The sequence below is a fragment of the Primulina huaijiensis genome, chromosome 2 (genome assembly GCF_012295235.1).
Source record: "Primulina huaijiensis isolate GDHJ02 chromosome 2, ASM1229523v2, whole genome shotgun sequence".
Classification (NCBI taxonomy): Eukaryota; Viridiplantae; Streptophyta; class Magnoliopsida; order Lamiales; family Gesneriaceae; genus Primulina; species Primulina huaijiensis.
In genome coordinates, this window is record NC_133307.1 from 32243428 (window position 1) to 32268962 (window position 25535).

The 25535-nt window shown below is 34.2% G+C and overlaps 4 protein-coding genes and 1 long non-coding RNA gene across 8 annotated transcripts; 2 read left to right on the forward strand and 3 right to left on the reverse strand.

The window, feature by feature from the left end:
• The first annotated feature begins 4898 nt into the window (after window positions 1-4898).
• Window positions 4899-7642, forward strand: LOC140971794 (protein LEAD-SENSITIVE 1). The gene is made up of 3 exons (XM_073434283.1): window positions 4899-5109; window positions 5207-5280; window positions 6807-7642. The coding sequence occupies exons 1-3, from the start codon at window positions 5090-5092 to the stop codon at window positions 7490-7492; spliced, it is 780 nt and encodes a 259-aa protein (XP_073290384.1). The 5' UTR covers window positions 4899-5089; the 3' UTR covers window positions 7493-7642.
• A 2696-nt stretch (window positions 7643-10338) lies between these two features.
• Window positions 10339-11208, reverse strand: LOC140962092 (NDR1/HIN1-like protein 1). The gene has a single exon (XM_073420960.1). The coding sequence runs from the start codon at window positions 11135-11137 to the stop codon at window positions 10496-10498; it is 642 nt and encodes a 213-aa protein (XP_073277061.1). The 5' UTR covers window positions 11138-11208; the 3' UTR covers window positions 10339-10495.
• Window positions 11209-15550: 4342 nt separating this feature from the next.
• On the reverse strand, window positions 15551-19059 carry LOC140971795 (2-Cys peroxiredoxin BAS1, chloroplastic-like). Of its 2 annotated transcripts, none has more exons than XM_073434284.1 (7): window positions 18782-19059; window positions 18231-18305; window positions 17161-17242; window positions 16978-17057; window positions 16328-16453; window positions 16086-16199; window positions 15551-15848 (listed from the first exon to the last, which is right to left on the reverse strand). In XM_073434284.1, exons 1-7 carry the CDS (start codon window positions 18998-19000, stop codon window positions 15732-15734), a joined length of 813 nt encoding a protein of 270 aa, XP_073290385.1. In that variant the 5' UTR covers window positions 19001-19059; the 3' UTR covers window positions 15551-15731. The 2 variants fall into 2 exon arrangements, with proteins under 2 accessions (XP_073290385.1, XP_073290386.1); XM_073434285.1 differs by having other exon boundaries at window positions 18788-19058.
• A 1342-nt stretch (window positions 19060-20401) lies between these two features.
• LOC140971796 (protein SEEDLING LETHAL 1, chloroplastic-like) lies at window positions 20402-23608 on the forward strand. Of its 3 annotated transcripts, XM_073434287.1 has the most exons (3): window positions 20402-21502; window positions 21736-21806; window positions 22937-23608. In XM_073434287.1, exons 1-2 carry the CDS (start codon window positions 20573-20575, stop codon window positions 21775-21777), a joined length of 972 nt encoding a protein of 323 aa, XP_073290388.1. In that variant the 5' UTR covers window positions 20402-20572; the 3' UTR covers window positions 21778-21806; window positions 22937-23608. The 3 variants fall into 3 exon arrangements, with proteins under 3 accessions (XP_073290388.1, XP_073290389.1, XP_073290387.1); XM_073434288.1 differs by lacking the exon at window positions 21736-21806 and having other exon boundaries at window positions 22937-23607; XM_073434286.1 differs by lacking the exon at window positions 22937-23608 and having other exon boundaries at window positions 21736-22077.
• A 281-nt stretch (window positions 23609-23889) lies between these two features.
• Window positions 23890-25266, reverse strand: LOC140962101 (uncharacterized). Its single transcript, XR_012172457.1, has 2 exons — window positions 24924-25266; window positions 23890-24222 (listed from the first exon to the last, which is right to left on the reverse strand). It is a non-coding gene; the product is annotated as an uncharacterized lncRNA (long non-coding RNA).
• Between the last annotated feature and the right edge of the window lie 269 nt (window positions 25267-25535).

The following is a 25535-nucleotide window of genomic DNA, read 5'->3' on the forward strand; positions in this document are numbered from 1 at the left end:
ACATATACGTCCCATTGAATCAAACATGGTAATTGATAATTCTTCAATATTAACCAATTGGCATGATCGATTAGGACATCCTGGTTCAACAATGATGCGAAGAATTATAGAAAATACACATGGTCATCCATTGAAAGACCAGAAGATCTTTCAGAATAATAAGTTTCAATGTAAAGCATGTTCTCTTGGAAAACTTATTATAAGACCATCACCAGCCAAAATCCAAACTGAATCACCAATGTTTCTTGAACGTATTCAGGGTGATATTTGTGGACCAATCCATCCACCATGTGGACCATTCAGATACTTTATGGTATTGATTGATGCCTCCAGCAGATGGTCACATGTATGTTTATTGTCAACTCGAAATGTTGCATTTGCAAGATTACTTGCTCAAATAATAAAATTGAGGAATCAATTTCCCGATTATACAATCAAGAAAATTAGACTTGATAATGCTGGTGAATTTACTTCCCAGACTTTCAATGATTATTGTATGTCTATGGGAATCATTGTTGAGCATCCTGTTGCTCATGTACATACTCAAAATGGATTGGCTGAATCATTGATTAAACGTCTGCAAATGATTGCTAGACCAATGATTATGAAAACAAAGCTCCCTATTTCTATATGGGGACATGCAATTTTACATGCTGCTTCATTAATTCGCATCAGACCAAGTGCATATCATAAATACTCCCCATTGCAGCTTGCATTTGGTAAAGAACCAGACATTTCTCATCTGAGAATTTTTGGATGTATGGTGTATGTGCCTATTGCACCACCTCAACGAAAGAAAATGGGACCTCAAAGAAAGATTGGAATTTATATTGGTTATGATAGTCCATCGATCATTCGATATCTTGAACCACAGACAGGCGACGTGTTCACAGCACGTTTTGCTGATTGTCATTTTAATGAGGAAATCTTCCCAATGTTAGGGGGAGAACAGAAACATACCGAAAAAGAAATTACATGGTATGTATCATCATTGTTACATCTGGATCCAAGAACAAAACAATGTGAAAAAGATGTACAGCAAATTGTGCACTTGCAAAGAATAGCAAATCAAATACCAGATGCATTTGCAGACACAAAAGGGGTAACTAAATCATATATACATGCTGCAAATGCCCCTGCTCGAATTGAAATTCCGAAGAAACAAATTGAAGATAGTCATGATGTCATTAAACGCCTGAAGCGTGGAAGGCCAGTTGGTTCCAAGGATAAAAATCCTCGAAAAAGAAAATTCATAGAGAAACACAATGATCACAAAATAGAGAATGATGTTCCTGAAGAAACACATAATGATCACAAAATAGAGAATGATGTTCCTGAAGAAACACATGATGATGAAAATGTTTTGTCAGAACCACAAACTGACGAGAATCATGAAATCTCTATCAATTATATTAATACTGGAAAAATATGGAACCGAAAAGATATAGAAGAAATTGATGATATATTTTCTTATAATGTGGCAATCGACATCATAAATGATAATGAAGATCATGAACCAAAATCTTTTGGTGAATGTAAAAATCGGCAGGATTGGATAAAATGGAAAGATGCCATCCAGGTTGAATTGGATTCGCTAAATAAACGTAATGTTTTTGGACCTATAGTCCTTACACCTGAAGGTGTAAAACCTGTTGGATACAAATGGGTTTTTATTCGAAAGCGAAATGAGAAAAATGAAATAGTAAGATATAAAGCTCGACTTGTTGCACAAGGTTTTTCTCAAAGGCCTGGAATTGATTATGAAGAAACGTATTCTCCTGTGATGGATGCAATTACGTTTCGGTATTTGATTAGCTTGGCAGTATCTGAAAATTTAGAAATGCGTCTTATGGATGTTGTTACAGCCTACTTATATGGATCACTTGATAGTAATATATATATGAAAATCCCTGAAGGATTTAAGATGCCTGAAGCACAAAGTTCAAAACCCAGAGAATGTTATTCTGTGAAATTACTAAGATCATTATATGGGTTGAAGCAATCCGGCAGAATGTGGTATAATAGGCTAAGTGATCACTTGATGAAAAAGGGATATGTAAATAATTCAATATGCCCTTGTGTTTTCATTAAGAAAACAACATCCGGATGCGTAATTATTGCTGTATATGTTGATGATTTAAACATCATTGGAACAAATAAGGAAATTCAAGAAGTTGTGTCATACTTGAAAGAAGAATTTGAAATGAAGGATCTTGGAAAAACCAAGTATTGTCTGGGTTTACAAATTGAACAAAAAGAATGTGGAATATTTGTTCACCAGACAAATTATACAGAAAAGATCCTTAAACGTTTTAATATGGACAAATCAAATCCTTTAAGTACTCCAATGGTTGTTAGATCATTAAACATAGAAAAGGATCCATTCCGTCCATGTGAAGATGATGAAGATATTCTTGGTCCAGAAGTACCATATCTAAGTGCTATCGGTGCCCTTATGTATCTTACAAATTGTACAAGGCCTGATATATCTTTTGCCGTAAATTTATTGGCAAGATTTAGCACATATCCAACAAAGAGACATTGGAACGGAATTAAACATATATTCCGTTATCTACGAGGAACGACAGACTTGGGACTTTTGTATTCAAAAGATGCTAATCCAAGTATAATTGGTTATGCCGATGCTGGATACTTATCTGATCCACACAAAGCACGTTCTCAAACTGGATATGTATTTACTCGTGGAGGCACTGCAATTTCTTGGCGTTCACAGAAACAAACACTTGTAACAACTTCATCAAATCATGCCGAGATTATTGCACTACATGAAGCAAGCCGTGAATGTGTGTGGTTAAAATCAATGACTCAACATATCCAAATCTCATGCGGATTATCATTCGACGAGAAGCCTGTGATACTATATGAAGATAATGCTGCATGTGTTGCTCAAATGAAAGAAGGATACATAAAAAGCGACAGAACTAAACATATTCCTCCTAAGTTCTTCGCATTCACCAAGGAGCTTGAGAAGAATAAATGTATTGATGTTCGTCACATTCAATCAAGTGAAAACTCATCAGATCTCTTCACAAAGGCACTTCCTACGACAATATTCAGAAAGCACATATATAATATTGGGATGCGCAATCTACGAAATTTGTGAAGAATTGTTCGTGTCAACATGAGGGGGAGTTTACGTGACTGCACTCTTTTTCCCTTACTATGGTTTTTATCCCAATGGGTTTTTCCTAGTAAGGTTTTTAACGAGGCAGTATAAAAACACGTAATGTATACAATCATTATGATCATCATCACAAGGGGGAGTGTTGAAAAATTATTAAAAAATGTGTTAAATATTTGTGTTGAAAATGTGAATGTTGAATGTTGAAAATTAGGTAAAATTAGGTGTTGAATATTGAAAATTAGTGTGTGATGATGTAGGTAATGATGTATTTTATTTTTGGATTATTTGTAAAAATTTTCTATAAATAGATCTCTCATTTGTGAAGAAAATCACAATTGAGTTGAGAGAAAAATATTATAAAGTGTGTAGTGTGATAATTTTGAGAGTTTGAGATTTTTACTTTTTTACCGTAAATTTTTACTTTTTCACAACAGTGTACATATAAATATGATATCTTATTGCTTTTATAATCACAAAAAAAATACTAATTGTGCTCCTTCGATTTTTATTCCGATTCGTATTTAATGTCATGTTTCTATATATCTAAATTATACACAAAATAATAAAATTTGTTTTTCTAGCTAAATAACTAATGAATCGAATATTGTTTTTTCCCCCACAAAATTGAATCTTATGCATTTTAAATAAAGAAATATAAGATGGGGCTGTCATACATCCACGTTTTTCCGACAAAACTAGGAACAAATAATTAATTAAAATACATAATTAAATAAATCATTAATTAATTATAATAATAAATAAATATACTTCACAATTGGCTGGACCGTGATGCTGGTCAAATAAATCTGGCGGTTAGCTGCATGCACGCGGATTTAACGAGACGTAACCTAATTAGTTGGGACAATAGTGCCTTCAGTCTGGATATTAAAATATTATATAAATTTAAATAAAATTTATTCACAATGTTATCCAAGTTTTAAAAGGAAAGAGCTTAAAAAAAAAAACTGCATGGGAATAATTAATCAGTGTCTTCATGTTACGTATACGCAAAATTATCCAAATTGGAATCTTTAAAGTTAATATTTATTCTAATTTAAATTAATAAAAAAAACTTTCTAGTTCTTTTCGTCCACTTTTTTAGCAAATTTTTTCTGTTAAAATATTTGAATTGTTGGCTTATGATAAAATTGGAAGTAACATTTTTTAAGTTTTTACTAAACTTTAGAATTATATTTTATTTTAAATACTCGAATCTTGGTATGATTTCCTGCATTCTCTCACAGAAAAGTGAAAACACGTCTATAATAAAGAAATAAAAAATAGTCCTGCAAAGATTTCATCTATAAATCTAAGAACACACGGAGTTTTAATAAGTACTAAATTTAATTTAATCTTTTGTTCGAATATTAGATTTGCTACTTATCCAAATTGTAACATATGACAAATACACAATTGAATAATAACCAATTATCAATATTTTATTGTTGTATATCATACTTTAATGAATTTCATTGAATAAATTGCTAAAAAAAGGTGATATTTCATTTGTTCACTAAAAAAAAATATTTGTTTTCCTTATCCTCCAATTTTGCTTATATTTCTACTCAATTTAATTAAAATCTCACTTTAAAAAAAATTCGTTATTATCTTCTAACAATACTACTCACTTTTAAAATTTCAATTAAAATTTTAAAAATGAGTATTTAAAATCTTTACAAACATTTAATTTGAATGTCATTACTTAAGGATTAGATTGGATACCAATAAAAATGTTAATTAATAAAGCCATTAGAGATAATTGCCGTTCACTGCCGACGCGTAGACATCACACGCGGTTGTCATCTGCCCCACGACATGTTTTCCTTAGCCGCTAAGCATCGAAATTTGCAAATAGGGTAAAAGGTTCCACCCGCGTCTTGAATAAAGCAAACCCTTGATTTCGTCTTGCTCGTACCGAAGGAAATCAATCAAGGATAAAAACAAATGGGGCTGATCTCGAACCGGTAAACTTCAATTATCGTTGTTCCCGAATTTTGTTTACATATACTTTGTTCTTGGTTTTTTTAATTTAATTGGGTGTGTTTGAATAAAAACGGGCAGGGTTGATAGGAGCAGCCTCAAACCAGGCGATCACATATATTCCTGGCGCACAGCATATATTTATGCTCACCATGGTCAGTTTTTTTATGATTGCTTGCTTTTCTTTGTTCGGTTTGATCTCATTCTGGATCGGAATATGGAACAAGTTGTGCGCGATGAATGCTGCTATTTTTTTGTTTGATTTTTCTATCTGCCTGATACCTTATCCTTTTGATTTTAGATTTTCCTGGGGAAAAGAAGGCATTTTTCTTTGTTGGGTTTTATAAGAAGTTGGTTGTGCCAATTTGTTTAAGGGAGAAGTGTATTTTGCTTAATTGCACTTTAGGGAAAGTTACAGTTTTTAGTTAATTGGTAGAGAGTTGCATTTTTAATTTCTCGTCGTGACAGACATATATGGTCACCCATGTTTACAATTTTTCAAAATTTAATGATCCTTACGGTCAATCAGCAAAATTTGAAGTCTCCCCCCAAAACTTTGGCAAGATGTCCACATTTTAAAACTCCTATCGGCCAATCTGTTTTTGTCGCATATCTATGTTAGCTCAATGTTTTCGAATCTTTTTCTTTTATTGATTTTGCTTTTTCTTCATGTTTCTCACCACAAATCCTGAATCCAAGCATTGTATTAAGGCCTGAAACCTTGAAAAGAGCTTGAATCTAAGAGTGCTTGGATTTATAAGGACTTTTCTTTTGGAAAAAATGGGTTAAAAGCACTTGAAAAATCTCGGATCGCTAAGACACTTTTCGATCCAAGTGCTTATATGTTCCAACTGAACTTGTGTGGTATAAGATAATTGAAATTAACATCAACCAAACCAGGCAAATACATCAGGATTGGGGCATGAGGCGAGGTTAAACTAGGGGCAGAGCAAAGCGACCCAATTCTTACACTTTCACTGTTGCTATGCATATCAATTGATCAACCCTTCTTTATCTTCTCTCAAACCTGTATGGATGGAACCAAGTTTTTTATCACCCATCAGTGCATGCAAAAATATTTCCATTCCGTCATTAGGAGATTTCAGTCCTTATTTTCAGACGCGGACTATGTTCCATTTATCTAACAAGTCAAGGAGTTCCCACTTCTACCCTTTTTTACTTCTCCGATAATTTTGCTAGATTTCATCCCCTCCCCCAAAAAAAAAAAAATAATAATAATAATAATCGATATGACAGCTTCACGGTTGAGCTGGTATGATATATGTGCGAAGGCAGTGGAGGGAGATACAAAATAAATCCTCACTTTGGACAAAAACTGATAGGCGCCTGGAATGTTTCTAGTTTTGATTTGATTACCACCATGCAGTGGACTTAGAATCGATAGCTCATGGTTTGATATCTAAGAATTTATGATATGTTTACAGTGTCAGAAGATGGGTTGCGTTAATTAAATGTAAATAGTGAAGAAGTTTACTCATTTGAAAATGATGGTAGAAGTCTTACTATTGTGGCATCATAATAATCTCTTGAATTCTGCTAAATCAACCATTATCTCTTTTCTAAATGCGTGGCATATCATGTATTCGAAGGTTAATTTTTGTGTTATTCAAGTCGAACATTTTTCATAATTATTGTGTCTGCTAATTTATGTTTGCCACAGGAATCTATATTGGGGACAATAAAGTGGTACACTTCACAAGACGTGGCCAAGAAGTTGGAACCGGTACAGTCTTAGATCTTCTCTTAGTAAGCTCGGGACCAGCTCGGTCTCATGTCCCATGCCCCACTTGTGTCCACGTAGAAGAGGGTCATGGGGTGGTCTCCTCGTGCTTGAACTGCTTCCTAGCTGGTGGTGTTCTGTACCGCTTTGAGTACTCTGTCAACCCTGCACTCTTTCTTGCAAAAGCACGTGGAGGAACATGCACCCTCGCCATCTCTGATGAAGATGACGCTGTGGTTCATCGAGCAAAATACCTTCTTGATTATGGGTTTGGGTGCTACAATGTATTCAAGAATAACTGTGAAGATTTTGCTATTTACTGCAAGACAGGATTGCTCGTGCTGGATCACAGCACGATGGGACAAAGTGGACAAGCCGTGTCTTATATAGGTGGCCCCCTTGCTGCCGTCTTGTCTACACCACTGCGTCTTGTGACGACTAATATTTACGGGATGGCAGCAACTGCTGTTGCGGTTTATTGTGCTAGCCGTTACGCAGCTGACATTGGCATGAGAAGGGATGTCTTGAAAGTTTCAGCTGAAGATCTTACTCGGAGGCTAGCAACCGGTGTGCTTCAGGTACTCGAACCAGGTCTCCCGTCTGTACCTGCACCACCTACAAATTAGCGTTTATGTTTGTACGTTTCGAGTACAAATATTTGTCTGTGGGAAAAAATTAGAAATAAACGAATGTGTCGTGATTACTTCTTGGCCCAGAAGTTCACTAGCTGTTTGAGGGTTTGTTATCTTGTGGCATTAATTGTGTTTGAAACGTTTGATTCATGGTTGCAAAGGCACTCGTTATGTTTGAATTTTCTATGAGATTAATTAATTGGCAACGAACTCTTTACTCTTATTCGGCTGTGTTCATTTACTCCAGATTCTATTAACAATACTTGTTCGAATAAATAAATTTATAAAATATGCAAAATGTATTTCAACTTTAACATTATATTATTATTATTATTATTATTATTATTATTATTATTATTATTACCACTACTTTTCATACAACTGATGGCAACTGAAATATAGAAAATCATTACAGAAACAATTACATAAGTATGTGTTATACGTTCTAAAATCTATCTTAAGCTCGACGCTTCGACACGCTCATGGTTCAATAAAGACATTTTTTTTTCCTTTTTTTCACAGCCGAAATTAATTGTAACCTAGGTATAAAAGCTCAAACCCAATTGAATTATTACTTTTTATATATTTAATAAATTTTATTAGTATATTGATTTTTCAAAAAAACTAATCACCCTCTTAGTCAATTTCGAGCTCTATTCTTTATGTGTTCCTAAGAACATTGATTATCATGATCTCATGAAAATTAATTTTCATCTGTTCAACTCTAAAATTACAGTCATTTCAAACTGTTAGAAGAGAAGAACTACCGCCTCTTTCTTAACAAATTCCTCTGCCTGTCTGGTTTCGGAAACTCGAGGGGAGAGGAAGTTCAAGAAAATGGGAACCCTCGACCCGAAGGAGAAACCCGTAATCGGATACCTTTCAGTGGGCAGATACGATCAAACGCAGTGCCCTCAAATGCCCCTTCGGGATATTCTTTTCCGATGCACCCTGTAGCCTACTATCCTTCATTCCATAGTCAGGGAAACTAACAAATTTACGCCCTGAATCCGCTTTCTGATTCGTGCAACGCACACTACTATCAGAACCCGTATCTCCCTATGATACCCGAGCCCAAACAGACGACCACATTGGCCGAGTGATACTAATCTTGATTATCCTCCTTTTAGCCATTATGTGCACCATGAGTCTACTAATGTGGTTCCTCCTCTTCGAAACCTACATCCTCGGGTTCCAAGTTAAGTCCCTCAATCTATCAAGCTTCACCACCACAGAGACGACCTTTACGGGCAAATGTGGCGCCAATGTCACCATGCCGAACTGAAACGAAGCTATTGAAATCCACTTCATTAAAGTAAAATCTTGTGTCTTCTACAGTAAGGCCATGATGGGTATCTGATCTTCAATGCAACCTTTCGATCTACGGAAGAGACAGTTGGTTAATCTGAACGTTAGCGTGCCCCTGGAACAAATCACGGATGCCGGAAACTTGCAGAGTTTGTAAGAAATATGACACATATTAAAAGACGTAGCGTGTAGGATTTGGTGACGGCCAAGAAACCTACCATTTTTTACGAACAGTACATGCCGTCTCAAATTTTTGACAATTGAGACGGCATGTGCCTTTTCTTTTTACATTCAGACTCCCGACTTTTCTCGTTGATGGTATGAGAAATGTCTATAAATAGAAGTGATTGAGGTCCCTAAGCACACACCTTATAAGAAAATTATACACCATCTACACAGTGTGTTGAGTGTTTAGAAGATTTCTACCGAAAAGAAATCAGAAAATTTACAAATTTCTCGATGGCCGGAGGTAACACTCGATCCGCTTCTACATATTATTTATCATGCTTATATATACGTAGAAACATGATTTTGAGAAAATTCTGACTGAGTTTCCTCATAACTATCATATCACATCTATTTAATATAGTTGGTACAAAATGATGTTGATATTAGTAGTATATAATCAACCTGATATTTTGGTAATGATGTTGATGTATAAATATGGAAAGCAGCTCAAATCTTTTAGCCTGGAATTTCAAGTTTTGATAGATTACTTATACAACTTATCTCCGAGTTCCATTATATTAGGTAAGATTAATAAATTTACAAAAAATAAATAGATGGCATATAATGCCAGCATTTTTAACTCTGAATTACTCCCAGTTGCGTAAAAGGTGAAATTACATATATTGACGGTGCCTTATTGCCAAATGCTGCATCTTATATCTTAACTAATTTAATCAATCAACAAGCATTTATGTAATTTGATGGTTGAAAAAAAAGTGGAAATTAATAGAATCTTTATATGTACCTTTTACACCAACTGAATATTTTGATATCTTTTGCTTGCCGGTGAATCTTTATGTGATGTAATTAAGCTATGTTTTTTTAAACTATTAATTAAGGAAAACACATTTTTGAGTAGGATACATGTGCAATTTATATTGACATATCTATGTATGTGATACGTATCAATCCGTACATATTAACAGTAAAAATTAATATAGTTTACACAAAAAATAATATATTTCACTTAAATAAACATATTTGACATGATATAATTTTGATAGAAAAAATAATAATTTTCCATCCGCATATTAAAACACAATATTTTTTAATAACATAACTAACAAAAAATGATATTTTTATAGTGAAAGATATTACTTTGACAAAAGAAATAGTATTTTTCCTAAGTCAATTTGTAGAGATAACTATCATAAAATTGATTTGTGAGACGGTGAATTCTTGTACATAACAAAATACTTATTTTTCACTAGATCAATCATTTTATACATACATATGCAAACATGCACACGTGAAAACATATATATATGTAATGTTAATTTGTATTCTGCCCAAAACAAAACATGTAACCAAATAATGTAGTTAATTTATTAGCAAAAATGTACAATTCTTTAGTTTATTTTAAATGATAATAATATAACAACTGGATTTCTTCAGCATAAAAATTAGTTTATCCAAACGGCTCCCTCTCGATCGTTTTAAACAATTCATGAAACTCACTGATCAAACATTAACACTACAACTTTGCGAGAGCTGATACTTAATCGCATTTCCGATCACAATTCCGGTGTTCTTGCTATTTCCGATGGGAATATAAGCAGGGCAGCTGACGTGAAGATGGTAACGGCCAGACACAAAGTTCCCGACCTTCCATTTCACGCGACCGTTGAGTCTGATCACCATGGCTATGGCGCCGTTAGCCTTTTCCTGGCTGAGGGAGAGGCCATTATACGGTGCCACAGGGACGGTGGTGCCGTAGATGAACGGTGACCAGACGTTATCGTCCCTGTGGCCTTGGTAGACGGGAGGTATGATGGTGGGATAAGTGATTTGCTGGTGGTGATAGGCGGCATAGACCTCCATTTTGTCGTAGTAGATGCCGATCTTGGAGTTGGGGTTGTGGGAGTTGATGGTGATCTGCAGGGTGGTGGAGATGACGTTTGGGGCGGTGACGTTGAGGTTGAAGATGGTGGCGTCTTGGAGGGTGAATGAGGGTTTTTGGGGCTGGAGACTGGCCCAGACGAGGAAGATGGTCAGCAGGATGATGAAGGTGAAGATGATGAGCCACGCGCAGAAGCGGCGGGTGATTTTTCGTGGCCACAGGATGTGGTGATGGTGGTGATCGTGGCTTGATTTCTCCGACATAGTGAAGGCGGCGGCGGCGCTTTGGGTAGCGGATATTGGAGGGGAAGTGGGAAGAAATGGTGGTTGGCTATGTGTTAATATAGGCTTTTCAAACGAACTTAGGACATGGGTGGACAAGATTATACTATTTTAGTGTTTTTTTTCCCAATAATTGCTATTTTAGAGCTAAAAAGAGAAAGAAAAACATATATTATTTTTTATTTTAAATATAGATTTCACCTTCTTAAAATTATTGAGAGACCCATCCGATCATCCAAATTTTTAGTAGTTTTACTTCAAAATGTAATTTTTTTTAATAAAATAAGATTAGTAAATGCATTATTTGCACCTATTTTATACTAGGAGTAAAGTAGATGACGATAAACATTTTTTAACTACCCATTTTCGTTTACAATGAGAACCATTTTTTTCCCATGTTTCTTACCATGTTTTCACATCAATTACATTTCCAGTGTTCTTAATTTTGTATGTTAAGGAACTACTCTATGTTTCAAATATAAATGATGGGGGTGTGACCGAATTACTTTTATTTTAGTATGTCTTGAACCTAAGACTTGTATTTTTGTTATGTCCACATTTTTCTAAAAATTGGTTATAATACAAAATTTTGAGAATCATTCTCGACGAAAGAATACAACAAAGGCGAGAGAGTGGAGAATCTAGACTTTATATATTATTATTATTATTATATAAATTAGAGTTGTTGAATTATACATTGACAAATATCTAATTCGATAATTCCGAAATCAGTGATAAGTTTTGGGCTTAATTGGGCCCACCAAAACCCACCCGCTTCGAGTTGGGTATGGTATATACCAGAACCAAAAATAACTTTTAGGCCCGTCCCACCAAGGAAGGAATCATTGAAACATTATTTTATCTTAGTTAATTCCTTCAATATATATATATATATAGTTAATTGGATTTGCTCTCGCATTATCGATCTAATTATATACAATATAATTAGCTTTATGTAACATAGTTTAAATTATGTATCTCATCTTAAATGTTGTATTTACAACATGATTTTGAGTTAATGAGAAATTGTAGCTTTAATACCACAAAGTAATTTTTCCAACTATCCGACGTCTTGATTATTTTTCGTGCGAGTAAAGCTTCTTATAATAATCATATTTACTAATCGATTTAGAAATTTAAAATGATAAGGTAAATTGAAAGTTATAAAATATGAGGACTAAGAGGATAATTAACAAATTTTCAAGAAAAGAAATATCGTAAGGATACCAAGATAAGGCATTAAAAAAGAGGGCAAGAATATTCATATTCATTCAGAAAAGTTGTGGGCGGCCACAGATTCCGAAAGACATACCTTTTTACCGAGGAACAACATTTTTAATAAATGAACATAGCAAAAAATTAATTTAAAAAATTTGAGTTTTTGAAGCAACGGAATTAATTTATATTTAAACTATTTCCAACAATATTAAATTACATGTTATTGGATATGATTTGGAAATTTAGAACTGTAAAAAATACTATGATTTGGAACCGGCCGGTACAGTCTTAGATCTTCTCTTAGTATGTCATCGTGGGGAAGCGATCCCCATCATGACCTCCCTGTAGAAGACACGAGATTTTACTTTACTGAAGTGAATTTCGAGATCTTCGTTTAAGTTCGCGACGGTGGCATTTGAGGGTACTGCGTTTGATCGTATCTGCCCACTGAAGGGTGTCCGATTACGGGTTTCTCCTTCGGGTCGAGGGTTCCCATTTTCTTGAACTTCCTCTCCCCTCGAGTTTCCGAAACCAGACAGGCAGAGGAATTTGTTAAGAAAGAGGCGGTAGTTCTTCTCTTCCAACAGTTTGAATGACGGTGTAATTTTAGAGCTGAAGAGACGAAAATTAATTTGCATGAGACGAGGCGTCCAACGTGATATTTGGGTGCTGAGAATTGAATTTCAACCATTTTTCTCTCTCCTGCTTTTTGGAAATGAAAGAACTGGATGGGAGTGAAACAAGAAATCAAACGTACTAAAATAGAACTGAATCACATGATTTTCTCCAGTTGTCATCTTCAAAATCAAATCACAACATTTAAGACTTGAAATTTGAGGCCTCAACATTTTATTGGTAAGATATTTGATTTTTCTTTAATCCTAATTTCGAATTTGAGTCTAAGTAATCAAAACTAAACGATGCGTGTAATGTTGACAGAACTTCTAACAAGAGAATAAAATTAGCGAAATAGAGCTATTAGCTCTATTTTTATCATTAACTTGAAACAAGTTTGCGTTCAAAATAATTTATTTTTAAAGTCCCGCAACCAATGGCGAAGATAGAAATCTAATACTACTCAGGTTTTTTTTTTTTTACAAAATACAAAATAATATATGTCAATTAACTTAATAGCAATTAGATTTTTTGGACTAAAGTTTTAATTTTAGTGGACTTTGTCTTTCTTTTTATAATTGAACTACTTGAGCTAAATACAAAAATTTTAAATTTTCTTTCTTCGTCTTTATTTTTCTACTTAACTTAACCAAACTAAATACAAGTTTTGACCAAAATCATAATATAAAAAAAAATTTAAAATAGAAAGGCCTGCCTAGGTACAGCCTTGCACGCAACTTAGCGATTGTAGTTCGTTAGTATCACATCGAGACTCGCTCTGAGTTTAAGTAAAACCACACTGATTTTAAGTAAAACCGCGCATGTATATTGATCATGATAATTTTTTAAATATTTAAGTTAACTTTTACAAAATAAACTTATGCTAATAAGCTTTAAAAAGTAATATTATAGAGTTGAGTTTGCATTTGGAGGAAAGTGAAAAGGGTGAAAATTTAAATTGATAACTATAAAATAGAAAAAATATTTTAATAAAAAATTAATGTTCTGCCATTTTGTGAAAAGAATATTTAAAATTAAAATTAATTTCGGCTGTGGGGAAAAAAGAAGAAAATGTCTTTCTTGAACCATGAGGGTGTCGAAGCGTGGAGCTTAAGATAGATTTTGGAATATAATATGGGTTTTGGAAGTTGGATTAGGGTTTAAGTTTTGTTTGGCATGAGAGAGAGAGAGAGAGAAGGGATTTGCTAGCTGTAATCTTTCTCAGTTAATGGCAGACTTCTCGCATGATCGATCTTATTTTATGGTTAATAATATGTTTGTAATAATAAAATATATAAAGCCTTGCCTTTTAATGGGGACCCAAACGTGCCCTTTTAAAATCATGACACTTTTAAGCGTTTTTCGGTCTCCTCCATTACCTTGCCTGCCTTCATCATCTTTTTTGTGGTTGGGGGGTTTCGATGCAAATTTGTTCCATCACTGATGAGGAAATTGTAGCGCTCCACCGGATTGGCTGCATAATCTCGCTCCTCTTGTAATGATTCGTTACATAATTCGTTTTTGAGTATCTTGGTTTCAACTTTTATGTCATACTTTTTCTCGTTGACATCGAATATTCTTGAACCATCTTGAACACTCATTTCTGATCATATATCTCATCAGAAATATACTCGTTTTAGTCTGATTCATGTTTCGTGCAACCACTTATCTTCCCTTTGTCGTCCACATATATCTCTACTACCTGATTTTCATCTTTTTATATCTAAAACTATGTGGCTAGTTACTAATGAACCTATACTTTATGCAGGAACATATTCCAGAATGTCATGAGATCACATAAAAATTGATCTGGGAAGAAGTGTAAAGACTAAGTTAGGTTTCGGAATCCGGTGTCCCCGCCTTGTGATGTGTTGATGGACAAGTATCATCAAATTTTGGGCATACAATATTTGGTATCTATAAATATGTTGGCACTCGTCTTACTTTTTTGTTATTTTGAAACTATACGCACGGGTGACTTGGTTTTTTTCCTTATTTTTTATGCATAAAATGTTGTCCAATTTTCTTGTGACCGGATTCCATTTGCCAATACTAGATCAATCCTGATTTAGAAAATTCTAACCCGGATTATACGGCCGTAGCAAATGACTAATTATAAAAGGATAAAAGTTTAGTTTGTGCTGTGTCAGGAGGATATTTTCCGTGTAGTATATATTGTTGGATGTATAATGTCATTAGAAATTTGTACATCCAACTATATGTAACACACGAGGAATATATCCTTTGACTTGATCGGGGTTAAATGTAAACTTGACTTCTGAATGCCCGGACCTTCACCGGAATCCTCCAGCGGGTGCATGATTGTCATCCTTCTGCATCCAGATTGAAGACAGCGAATCCCATGAACGGGAATAATTTCGAACTCCTGTAGAATTTACAGGAGTTGTCTTTCTTGCGAGTGCCCGCCCAGTTCATGATCCTCACATTGAAAATCATGACTCATGTTTGCGTTCACGAAACAAAAAAAAAAAAAAAAAAAAAAAAAAAAAAAAAAAAAAAAAAAAAAAAAAAAAAAAAAAAAAAAAAAAAAAAAAAAAAAGGTGCAAACAATGGGAATATTATTCTTACATGAAAGAATCATCCATTCAATTTAACACCAGTCATTCACAGCAATCATACTCTCAAGAGTAGAATAAAAAATCTGGTTTAATGGCTACAAAACTTTCTACGGCCTCTATAAACGCTAAAATAAAAGTGAACCGGTATTTGGGTGAGGGTGAACTTAAACAGCGGCAAAGAATTCCTTGCTAAGTTTGGGATCTGGCTTCATGGTCTTCTCCCCTGGCTTCCATCCAGCCGGGCATACTTCATCAGGGTTTTCTTGCACATATTGCAGAGCCTACACGTTTAGGTATTAAACTGCATCAGATTTACATAATTCCACTGTACACGAAGGAACACCATAGAACAGCCATCAGTCGTCTCACATTTGAAACAAAATCATACCAAAATGTGTAACTGATAATAACGGTGCAAATCAAATATTTTTAAATGTACATCCTCCTAGGCACACGTCCAATTAGATAGCTGAACAAAATGACAGGAACAATTGGTGCTATACAATATATTCGATCACCTGAAGAGTTCTCAAGGTTTCATCAACGCTACGACCAATAGCAAGATTATTGATGGTGGAGTGTTGAATAACCCCCTCCTTGTCAATGATAAAAAGCCCTCTCAATGCAATGCCCTGCATTAACACCACAAATAATTATAAGATGTCTAATCCGTGCCAACTCTTAATTATCAAATTCGACAAATATATAAACTTAAGAATAGTTTCGAAAACCAGAAATGGCCAAACGATATAATAAATACCTGGTCGGGAATCAGCACGCCGAATGATTTTGAAATTGATTTGGTGACGTCAGATACTAGTGGATAGTTCAAATCACCCAAACCTCCCGACTTTCTCTCCGTTTGAACCCATGCAAGATGGGAAAACTACAAGAGGATACGGTAGTAAGTCAATGCAGCTCAACTTGATACAAGCTTCTGTACGAACCACTAGTGCCTAAAAGACTCGTGCTGACAATTTGAAAGCATTTATCTCACAATTAAGACGAGAAAACTATGGTGGGAATAGATTAAGAGTTCTCTCCCAATACCGCTATAAATTATTCCCAAAAGTTTGAATGAATAGAAAGTAGCCAACTATATGCGGTTTTGCACACCTAGAGTTTTAAACCTGTGACATCTCGACTCTGATAATATGAAGAAACTGTTTTGTTCCAAAATTCAAACTCATGAAAGATAGCCAACAATAAAGTAAGATGAGGACGAGTTATAAAATGGAAGGTAATAGGAACTGAAATGAGCAATATTACTACTAATTGTCGACATTACATCATAATAAAAGCAATTAGCTTTGCAGTTCCAAGGATAAGTGTTCGTTAACAAAGATTAAGAGCTAGGGAATGGCTACAAAACGAGAATTGTTACCGATTTGTGTAAACGAATAAACTAACCACACTGTCTATTGAAACGCCCAACACCTCTGTGTTCAACTTTTGAAATTCTCCATATCTGTCACTGAAGGCAGTGATCTCTGAAGAAATAAAATCAATTACGGAGAAATAAACTGCATCAGTAGCAGCCACCGTCCAGGAGATGCGGTGAAATTAAGGTCACCGATACAGTTTCATACTCACCCGTAGGGCACACAAACGTGAAATCCAGCGGGTAGAAAAACAGAATAACATACTTTTTCCCTATGTACTCTGAGAGTTTAACCTGCATGAAAAATACTTCAGCTTGTAGTCCACGATGTTTGAACCAGGAGCAGCTACAATTGACTGAGGTCAGAGAGGATTAACCATCAAGATTACCAGACACTTTAACTTCTAACAATCAAAAGTGAAAAAACAAAGACTTGGAAATAATTCTGAGGTTCTCTTAATTTGAACATCATTTGATTTTACTAGAAAGTGAGTATAAAATAACGATGATCCAATCAAACAAGCAATCCAATGTAGCTGACGACGGCACCTATGAAATACTCTTGAGAGATTGAGTGAATTAAAATAGCACCATTATTAGGCATGTTTCCTGACTTGATCGGATTGGTTCCGGACAGGATTAAACCAGTTCTGGATTGCCGGGTGATAAAATCAGCCAATCTTGTATGATACCGGATTGGATCGGTTCCGGATTTGCCGGATTGAGACTGTATCCCGATCCAAAACCGAAATCGAATTGAGTTGGATTGAAATCGGATTTGACCGGATCGATAACAAATTTAAATCATTTTTAAAAAAAAATCATCATGTATCTAAAGAAATTAGATATAAGTGCTGTTTCAATTCTTGATTAGTTTATTAATTATCTAATAGATACATAATATCCTATGTAGTGTACATGCTATCTAATATAGCTATATGAAACTGGTCTTGGATTAATTCCGACACTGGATTCAAATGGATTGGACTAAAATGGTTTCATATTCATTTTGAAACAACTCAATCCGATTCACTATTCATGTTGAATCAATTCAACCCGAAAACAATTATATTAGTCCCGGATTGAACCAGACTAAACCGACCGAATTCCAATTGGTTATGTATCTATTTAATCTGTTAACCATGCCTTCCATTAGCATAAAGCACTAAATGTTTTTTTTTTAAATATTCAATTTTGTTGAAAACACTTTAAGGCGTCTTTGATTTTCCGATAATGGAACACTTTAACAGACTAGTTTATCTGGTACTCTCCTCCAGATCACCTTGATAAATTCCTGATCAAACACAGCTTCGGCCTCAAAATCTGGAGCTGTATTCCCAACAAGTGGAAGTTCACTCTGTCAAGAAAGTTACAGAAATTACAACAACAATAGAGTTTAAAGTACATAAAAGAATATTATAAAGATACAGAGCCAACAATTTAAGGTTTTTTTATTTAGCCAGTCGAAAAAAATGCCAATTCGATCATTATCCCCAAGATTTAGAGTTTTAACAACTGCCCACATATGTACAAGACTTCTAATTCAAAACTCGAATTCGTCTTGTAAAATCCAAATACATTGACAAAACTTCTTTGTGGCCTTCATTCCATCAAAAACAACAAAGTGAAATAAAATAAAAAAATCTGTGAAATATCAACACCGTCCGGAAAAAAAATAAGAAATATTCAGCTAAGCTTAAGAATGGAAAGATAAGCTTGACCTTTCACCAACAATAGTAATTCAGGGTAAAATAAATAACAAAACACAAGATCATTGGTTAAAAACCCATTTAAAATAGCAACTAAATTCCAGAAAACCAATTCAACAGAAACACTTACGGCACGGACGATGAAATTGCATCTTTTCGAGGTCGAAGACGAGGAAGCGTGGGATAGAGAAGGCTTGCAGAGACCGGAGAATGATGAAGAACCCGCGATAGATTGAGAGCCGAAGAGAGATTTAGGTGCGGGAAGTTTGGAGAAGATGGAGGGTTTTAGATTGGGGTTGGATGAGAGGAGAGCGGCCACTGAAGCAGCTGCTGAACACGCCATTATCGCTAAGGTGGGTGGACGGATAAGTGCACACAGCTGCTGTGAGAACTTAAGTCCCCTCTTGTGTATTGAAATTTATTTATTATTGTTATTTTTTTTTGAACTTCGTTTATTTTTTACTTAATAATTTTTTATAAAATATATTGAATTTTATTTTTTTGAAGGAATATTGAACATTATTTTCGATGTTTACGAAGGTGTTTGTTTAAGAAAATTAACTGAATAAAAAATATTTTAAGCAGCTAGCTAGAAAATTAGCCAATGTAATAAAATCATAATAAGTATGACTTAACTCCGTTTTAACAGTCTATAATCTAGTAGAGCTTTGAAAACTTGAGGTCCAAAATATTATATGAGTAACTTTATATCTTGTCAATACTAGAGCTTTAACTTCACTAGTTTCACCCGTGATTCTCCATATAACGACTCGATTTTTCTAACCCCTTAAATTTAGGAATATGTAAAATAATAATAATAATGCAAAAACTTGTGTGAGACGGTCTTATATGTCGTATTTTGTGAGATGGATCTTTTATTTGGATCACCATGAAAGAATATTACTTTTTATGACAAGAATATTACTTTTTATTGTGAATATCGGTAGGATTGACATGTCTCACAGATAAAGATTCGTGAGACCATCTCACAAGAGCATGTTCATACTTAAATTCTAGTTTATGGTGTTTTTAAAATAAATTTTATTTTTTAAAATATGTATATTAAAATATTTTGTTGATAAAATAATTTATTTATCCAAACAATCTTNAGGTCGTATTTTGTTAGACGAATATCTTATTTGGGTCACCATGAAAAAGTATTATTTTTTATGATAAAAGTATTACTTTTTATTGTGAATATCGGTAGGGTTGACCTGTCTCATATATAAAGATTCGTGAAACCTTCTTAAGAGACATACTCATATTTAAATTATAGTTTATGGTGTTTTTAAAATAACTTTTATTTTTTAAAATACGTATATTAAATTTTTTGTTGATAAAATAATTTATTTATCCAAACAATCTCTGGTTTAGCAAATATAATACCGGCTAAATAAAAATTATTATTAGGATCCGTTTATTTGGATCGCTGCGATTGGATAGGATCATAGGATAACAAAATTATGTGATTACTAAAATATTTGTAATTAATTAATAATAATATATTTAGGTTAATTGATTAATTCGAAACAAGATAGTAAATTATGAATTTATTTTTTAATAAATAATAACTACAAAATATAATATTGTATTTTTATATTTAATAATTTGATTAATGTGAAATAAATGATAAACAATTTAATTTTTTTTAGATAAATGATTATCCATAAATTTATAACAAACATTTTTTTATGAGATTTAATTATTAAAATAACTTAGTTTATAAAAGTGAATAAGAATGGATATCTGACCAAGCAAGGCGTTATCTTCCAAAACTCGAGATTTCCAGATTACATTTGAACGAAAGCTTTCTGCACCTTATCTTCTTCCGCTTCACCACCGCCATGGCCTCCGCCACCGCCGCCGACCATTGACATTATTCATCTCCTTCGATTCAGAGAATGTAGCAACTACCATGCAAGAAACTCTCCATTTCCCCTCCACCCCCTTCCACCTTCACAACCCACAATTCCCCTTCATTTCTCGCCCCAATCACCTGCATTTACCTCCCAAATCCTCCACGGTTGCCCTTCCCTCTCTACCCAAACCCCCCTCCCTCATCAAATCCCCTGAAGACGAATCCCCAACGACCAGTTCCCCTCCTCCCCTTCAAGAATTGATTCTCTATTTAGACTCTTTGGGTGTGGACTCCCTTTACTGCCTCCACTCCCATCCGCCTTTGATTTCCTCACCCCTTTCCCAGGTTAAATGCACTGTCGACTTCCTGTTTTCACTGGGTCTCACCGTGCAGGATGTCCGCCGTATTTTCCCCATGTGCCCTGATTTGTTAACTTCCCCAACCTCCACGGTCATCATCCCCGCCACCACTTTCCTCCTCCGTGAAGCCCACGTGGATGCCGTTAATCTTCGCCACGTTATTCATCGCCGGCCACGCCTATTAACCCGCAGCGTCGATCGGCAGCTCCGTCCCACTCTCTACTTCCTCCAGGGTACCATCGGCATCGAGAAAGTTGCTAATTGTGCCTCTCTTCTGTCCTGCTGCGTTGAATCCAAATTCATTCCCCGAATTGAGTACTTGCAGAAGCTGGGTTTTTCTTACAAGGACACTATAGTTATGTTCAGGAGGTTCCCAGCATTGTTTTGTTATAGTATAAAGGAGAATCTGAAGCCAAAATTCGATTACTTTGTTGTGGAAATGGGGAGGGAGTTGAAAGAATTGGTAGTCTTCCCGCAGTACTTTTCCTTTAGTTTTGATAATAGGATAAAGCCCAGGCACAAAATTTGTGTGGAGAAGCAAGTGTGCTTGTCATTGCCTTTGATGTTAAAGTCCTCTGAGGCGCGGTTTCTAGATCTGTTGGAGGTCTACTGTGGTTCTTCTATCCCGGTCAGAGCCTCTCCCTTGTGGTGTACTAATACAAATATTTATCATGATAATGTATGATAGATAAAAAAAATTATTGACATTTATCAGCATTTGTTTATATGAAATTGGATTCGAATTTTGTATTCTTTTTGAATCAGTCAAGTGCTGTTAAATTATGCAGCAGTTCTATGTTTTTGTATGTACATTTGTTGTTTAAAATAAGTTATCGATTTTAGTAAACGATTCTCGAACAGGAGTGTGCCACCTACCATCGTGGAATATTACCTTCTGATTGAAACTTGGGACGACAATGAGCCTGTTTGAGGTAGATTCTTTGGTTTCCAAAGACCTGGATTTTGGGATCTAATCAGGCTATGCTTGTGCATATATAGAAAAATGTTCTCGTTTCTTGGGAATCTTCTTGTTTGGGTTTTGTTCTGTGATTCCGTGTGTTTATGTCCATCCGGCACATCCAGTGAAGGCAATTTAGAGACTGAAGAAAGTATTTTTGCCCCTTATAGCATAAATGAAATGTTTGCACGAATATAATTATGATACTCATTCGCTTATTTTTGGAGGTATTTTTTTTTTTTAACTTCGGTAACTCTTTTTTTAAGAAAATGACCTCCTCAATTGTATTTGATTTCAAATACGAGAAATTGGCTTTCAGTCCCCAGCCGTCGTTTTTTTTTTGTGTTCAGTCCCTGGGTACTTTTTTAGTACCACATTTCCACATGAAGTGTACCACAATTTGTATGACATAGTACTACAATTTTGTGGGTAGGGAGTGAACCCAAAAAAATGTTTTGATTGAGAATTTTTCACCAACTTCCCTTTTCAAATACACTTGAGGAGGTCATTTAAAAAAAAAAAGAGTTGACCGAGGTTATTTAACTAATTTCTCCCTTATTTTTGTATGTCTCATTTACTGTTTCATACATGGGTGGAGATTACACCCTCCAGAGATAATGCCATGTTTATGTGTTTTCCAGCAGCAGTTGTTGAATCTACCGTTTGTTTACATGGAAAAGATCTTTACGGATATTGCACGTATATTTGCTACGCGGTTTCGATATCTGTTGGAGGTCTACGAGATAAAAAAAAAGGTTTATTGAATATAATGTTTGGTTACCTTGCTAATGGTTTTTCCATTCTCACGAGGCTTTAGATATCATCTTATTGCATTATCGAGTGTGTAATTTGACTTTGAATTCTGAGTATTTCATGGATTGTGCCACCCCTTTTCATATGCTTTTATCATGTAGTTCGTTTTATTGGGTTGAAGCTCTTATTTCCTTGTACTTGAATGTTTTGACGATCTGAATCATGTTTGTGTTGTGGTGTCTTTCCAATTGATCATTGCAAGTATTTTGTGTATTATGTGATATATATTTTTATCGTTGATACAACTGTGGCTTAGCTGATTCCTGTGTTTGAGATAATGTTTGAAATAAGTTTGGAGACGTGTTGATGCAAGCTAACTAACATCTCCCAGCCACGGTTGTCCATCGAGATTGTGTCCAAAGTTAAGTTATAGGGATGTCTATTCCTCAGTATGAAGCAGTAAAGCAATATTTGTTAGATGCTGAGACTTTTACTTAGTTCATGATACTGAGATTCTTTTCGTGCAAAAGATAAGAATATGAGAAGGAATGTCTGAATTGGATGTGATCTATGGCGATTACGCGTTTGTTAAAATATCTCTATATTTTGTTTTTTCTCTAAACATTTACAAACGTTCACTTGGTGTAACTCGGACCAAGACACAGCCTCTGGACGCTAACTATACCATCGCCAGCATTTGAACTTGTATATTACTGTCTATATACAAAGAAATAATCTCAGCTAGTTGAAGCACCTGCCAATTAAAGTTGGTCTATTTTTTGTGTTTGTAATAGGAACAACCATGTAACTTTGCTTTTTTGCTAAGACTTGAGACATCTTTGTTCTGCTTTAGGCTACGGAAGGTATTTTTTCTTCCAGCTTTGAAGTTCCCTGGCCTAATTCCTCTCCATTGATTGTAGAACACAAATACACAGGCACATTTCATTGTTTTTTTTAAATATTTATTACAACGAGGATATGATTTCCAATCTAAATCTAAATATAAACTAACTAAATTATCTGCAAAAGTGATATTTGAATCCAGAATCTGGGACCTCACTCTCACCACTAGACTAAGAGATCAATGGACATTTCTTTGAAATATTGATAATGCAAAAACTGATTTTAGTAAAGTTAGTTTCTTTGAACTATGAGTAAAGTTAGTTTCTTTGAACAGTTGTTTACTTTTCATATGCATCATAAGAAGATAAAATATGATTTGATATTCAAATATTTTCTTTATTGTTTCCATAATGAGATCTTTGATAGACAAGAATAATATAACGTATTACAATCAATCACAATTGAAGACACCAAATAACATGTACTTTTATAATTTCTAATGCCAAAAAATTTAAATCTCATAACTTTTTATGTTGTACTACATATTTTTGACATGATAATTTACATATACAGTCTCGTAACTTAGAATCAAAATGTCAAAACTATTATATGATGATATATTATATATCATATAGAGTTGGTATGATGGAGGAAGCACAAGTCGATTTTGTTTATTTGGACCATCGAACCTAATAATCCAAGTTGTTGTTCACGACATTTGCTCCTCTAAATATACAAAATGCAGATGCACTTAAATGCATGTCTCATGGCATACGATGGGGATCTTGTAAATTCTGCAAAAGAATGCAAATATGTGTGAAAAAATCAAAGCATGCATAATTTTATTAATAGAATATATTATATCATCTCCAATAAAATATTTAATCAAAATGGATTTTGATGTACGATTCGAACAAAAAATCTCATCACACTAGTGTTGAACATTGGATCACGCAATATCTTCACAATGATATAATATTGTCCATTTTGAGTCTAAGTTCGCATGCATTTGCTTTTGATATTTACCCAAAAGACCTATATTATTCCATCTTATTAACTCGTGATATTCTTTATATATTTTTAATGTGAGATATTAGTTGAATTCCTAACACATAACATATATGATTAATAAAAATGGGATCAACAAGAACTTGTATAAAGGTACCGTTAAAAGGTTAAAACTCAATAAAAACTTTGCAGTTTCACAGTTCTTTATAAATTCCTAATACGCATTCAGGCCAGAACAACTGATACGGGCGATTGGGGTTTCGACTATCAAAAGTAAGAGTTTTTATTCAGTAATTATAAATATATACGTAATTTTTTACTATGGATATATGCTAAATTGAGCTAGACCATTGATTCACAAGATTTGTAACTACTCTTCTAATACTGCATATATAAATTTACGAAGAATTCAGCTCAAGAAAAGAAAATCATTGCTCTCTTTTTTAAAAAAATAAATTAATTAAATTCGTACATTTGGAGAACATACCTGCAAGAAACCCACAAACGCAGCTATTTTACCAACAAATGTAAACTTGAAAGAAAGCAAATTTCCTATTCCACCCATACCAAAATCTTGATCTTTCTTTTCAACTGGAATTTTTTTTTTTTTGAGTTCTTTGTGAGTTTAGAACTTAGAACCACGTTTGGATTCACTGAATTGCTGTTATTTTACAGGTGTTCGATGAATTTAACGTAAAAGAGAGAGGTAGGTATGTGTGAAGGGGTTGACTTGACTATAACATGTATTTTACATACCTAGGACAGCTAGAATTGCGTGGCTGTAAAATTATAAAATTTAGGGCATATTATATTATTACATATATGAACCCAGAACTCCAATGCTTTATTTAATTTATTTATATACTTTTCTTATACTTTGTATTATCGAATTTCCCATTCAAAGTTTAGGACATTTTTTTTCTAAATTGTCATCGACATGATGTTGAATTAATATCGACATGATGTACACTAGCACTTTTTATAATAAAAAAAAATTGTTAACATTACAAAAATTGAAAACATATGACTAAAATCTTATTTAAAATATGTACAAAACTTTCAAATGGAAATGAAAATTACAATTTTCCCATAATTATAT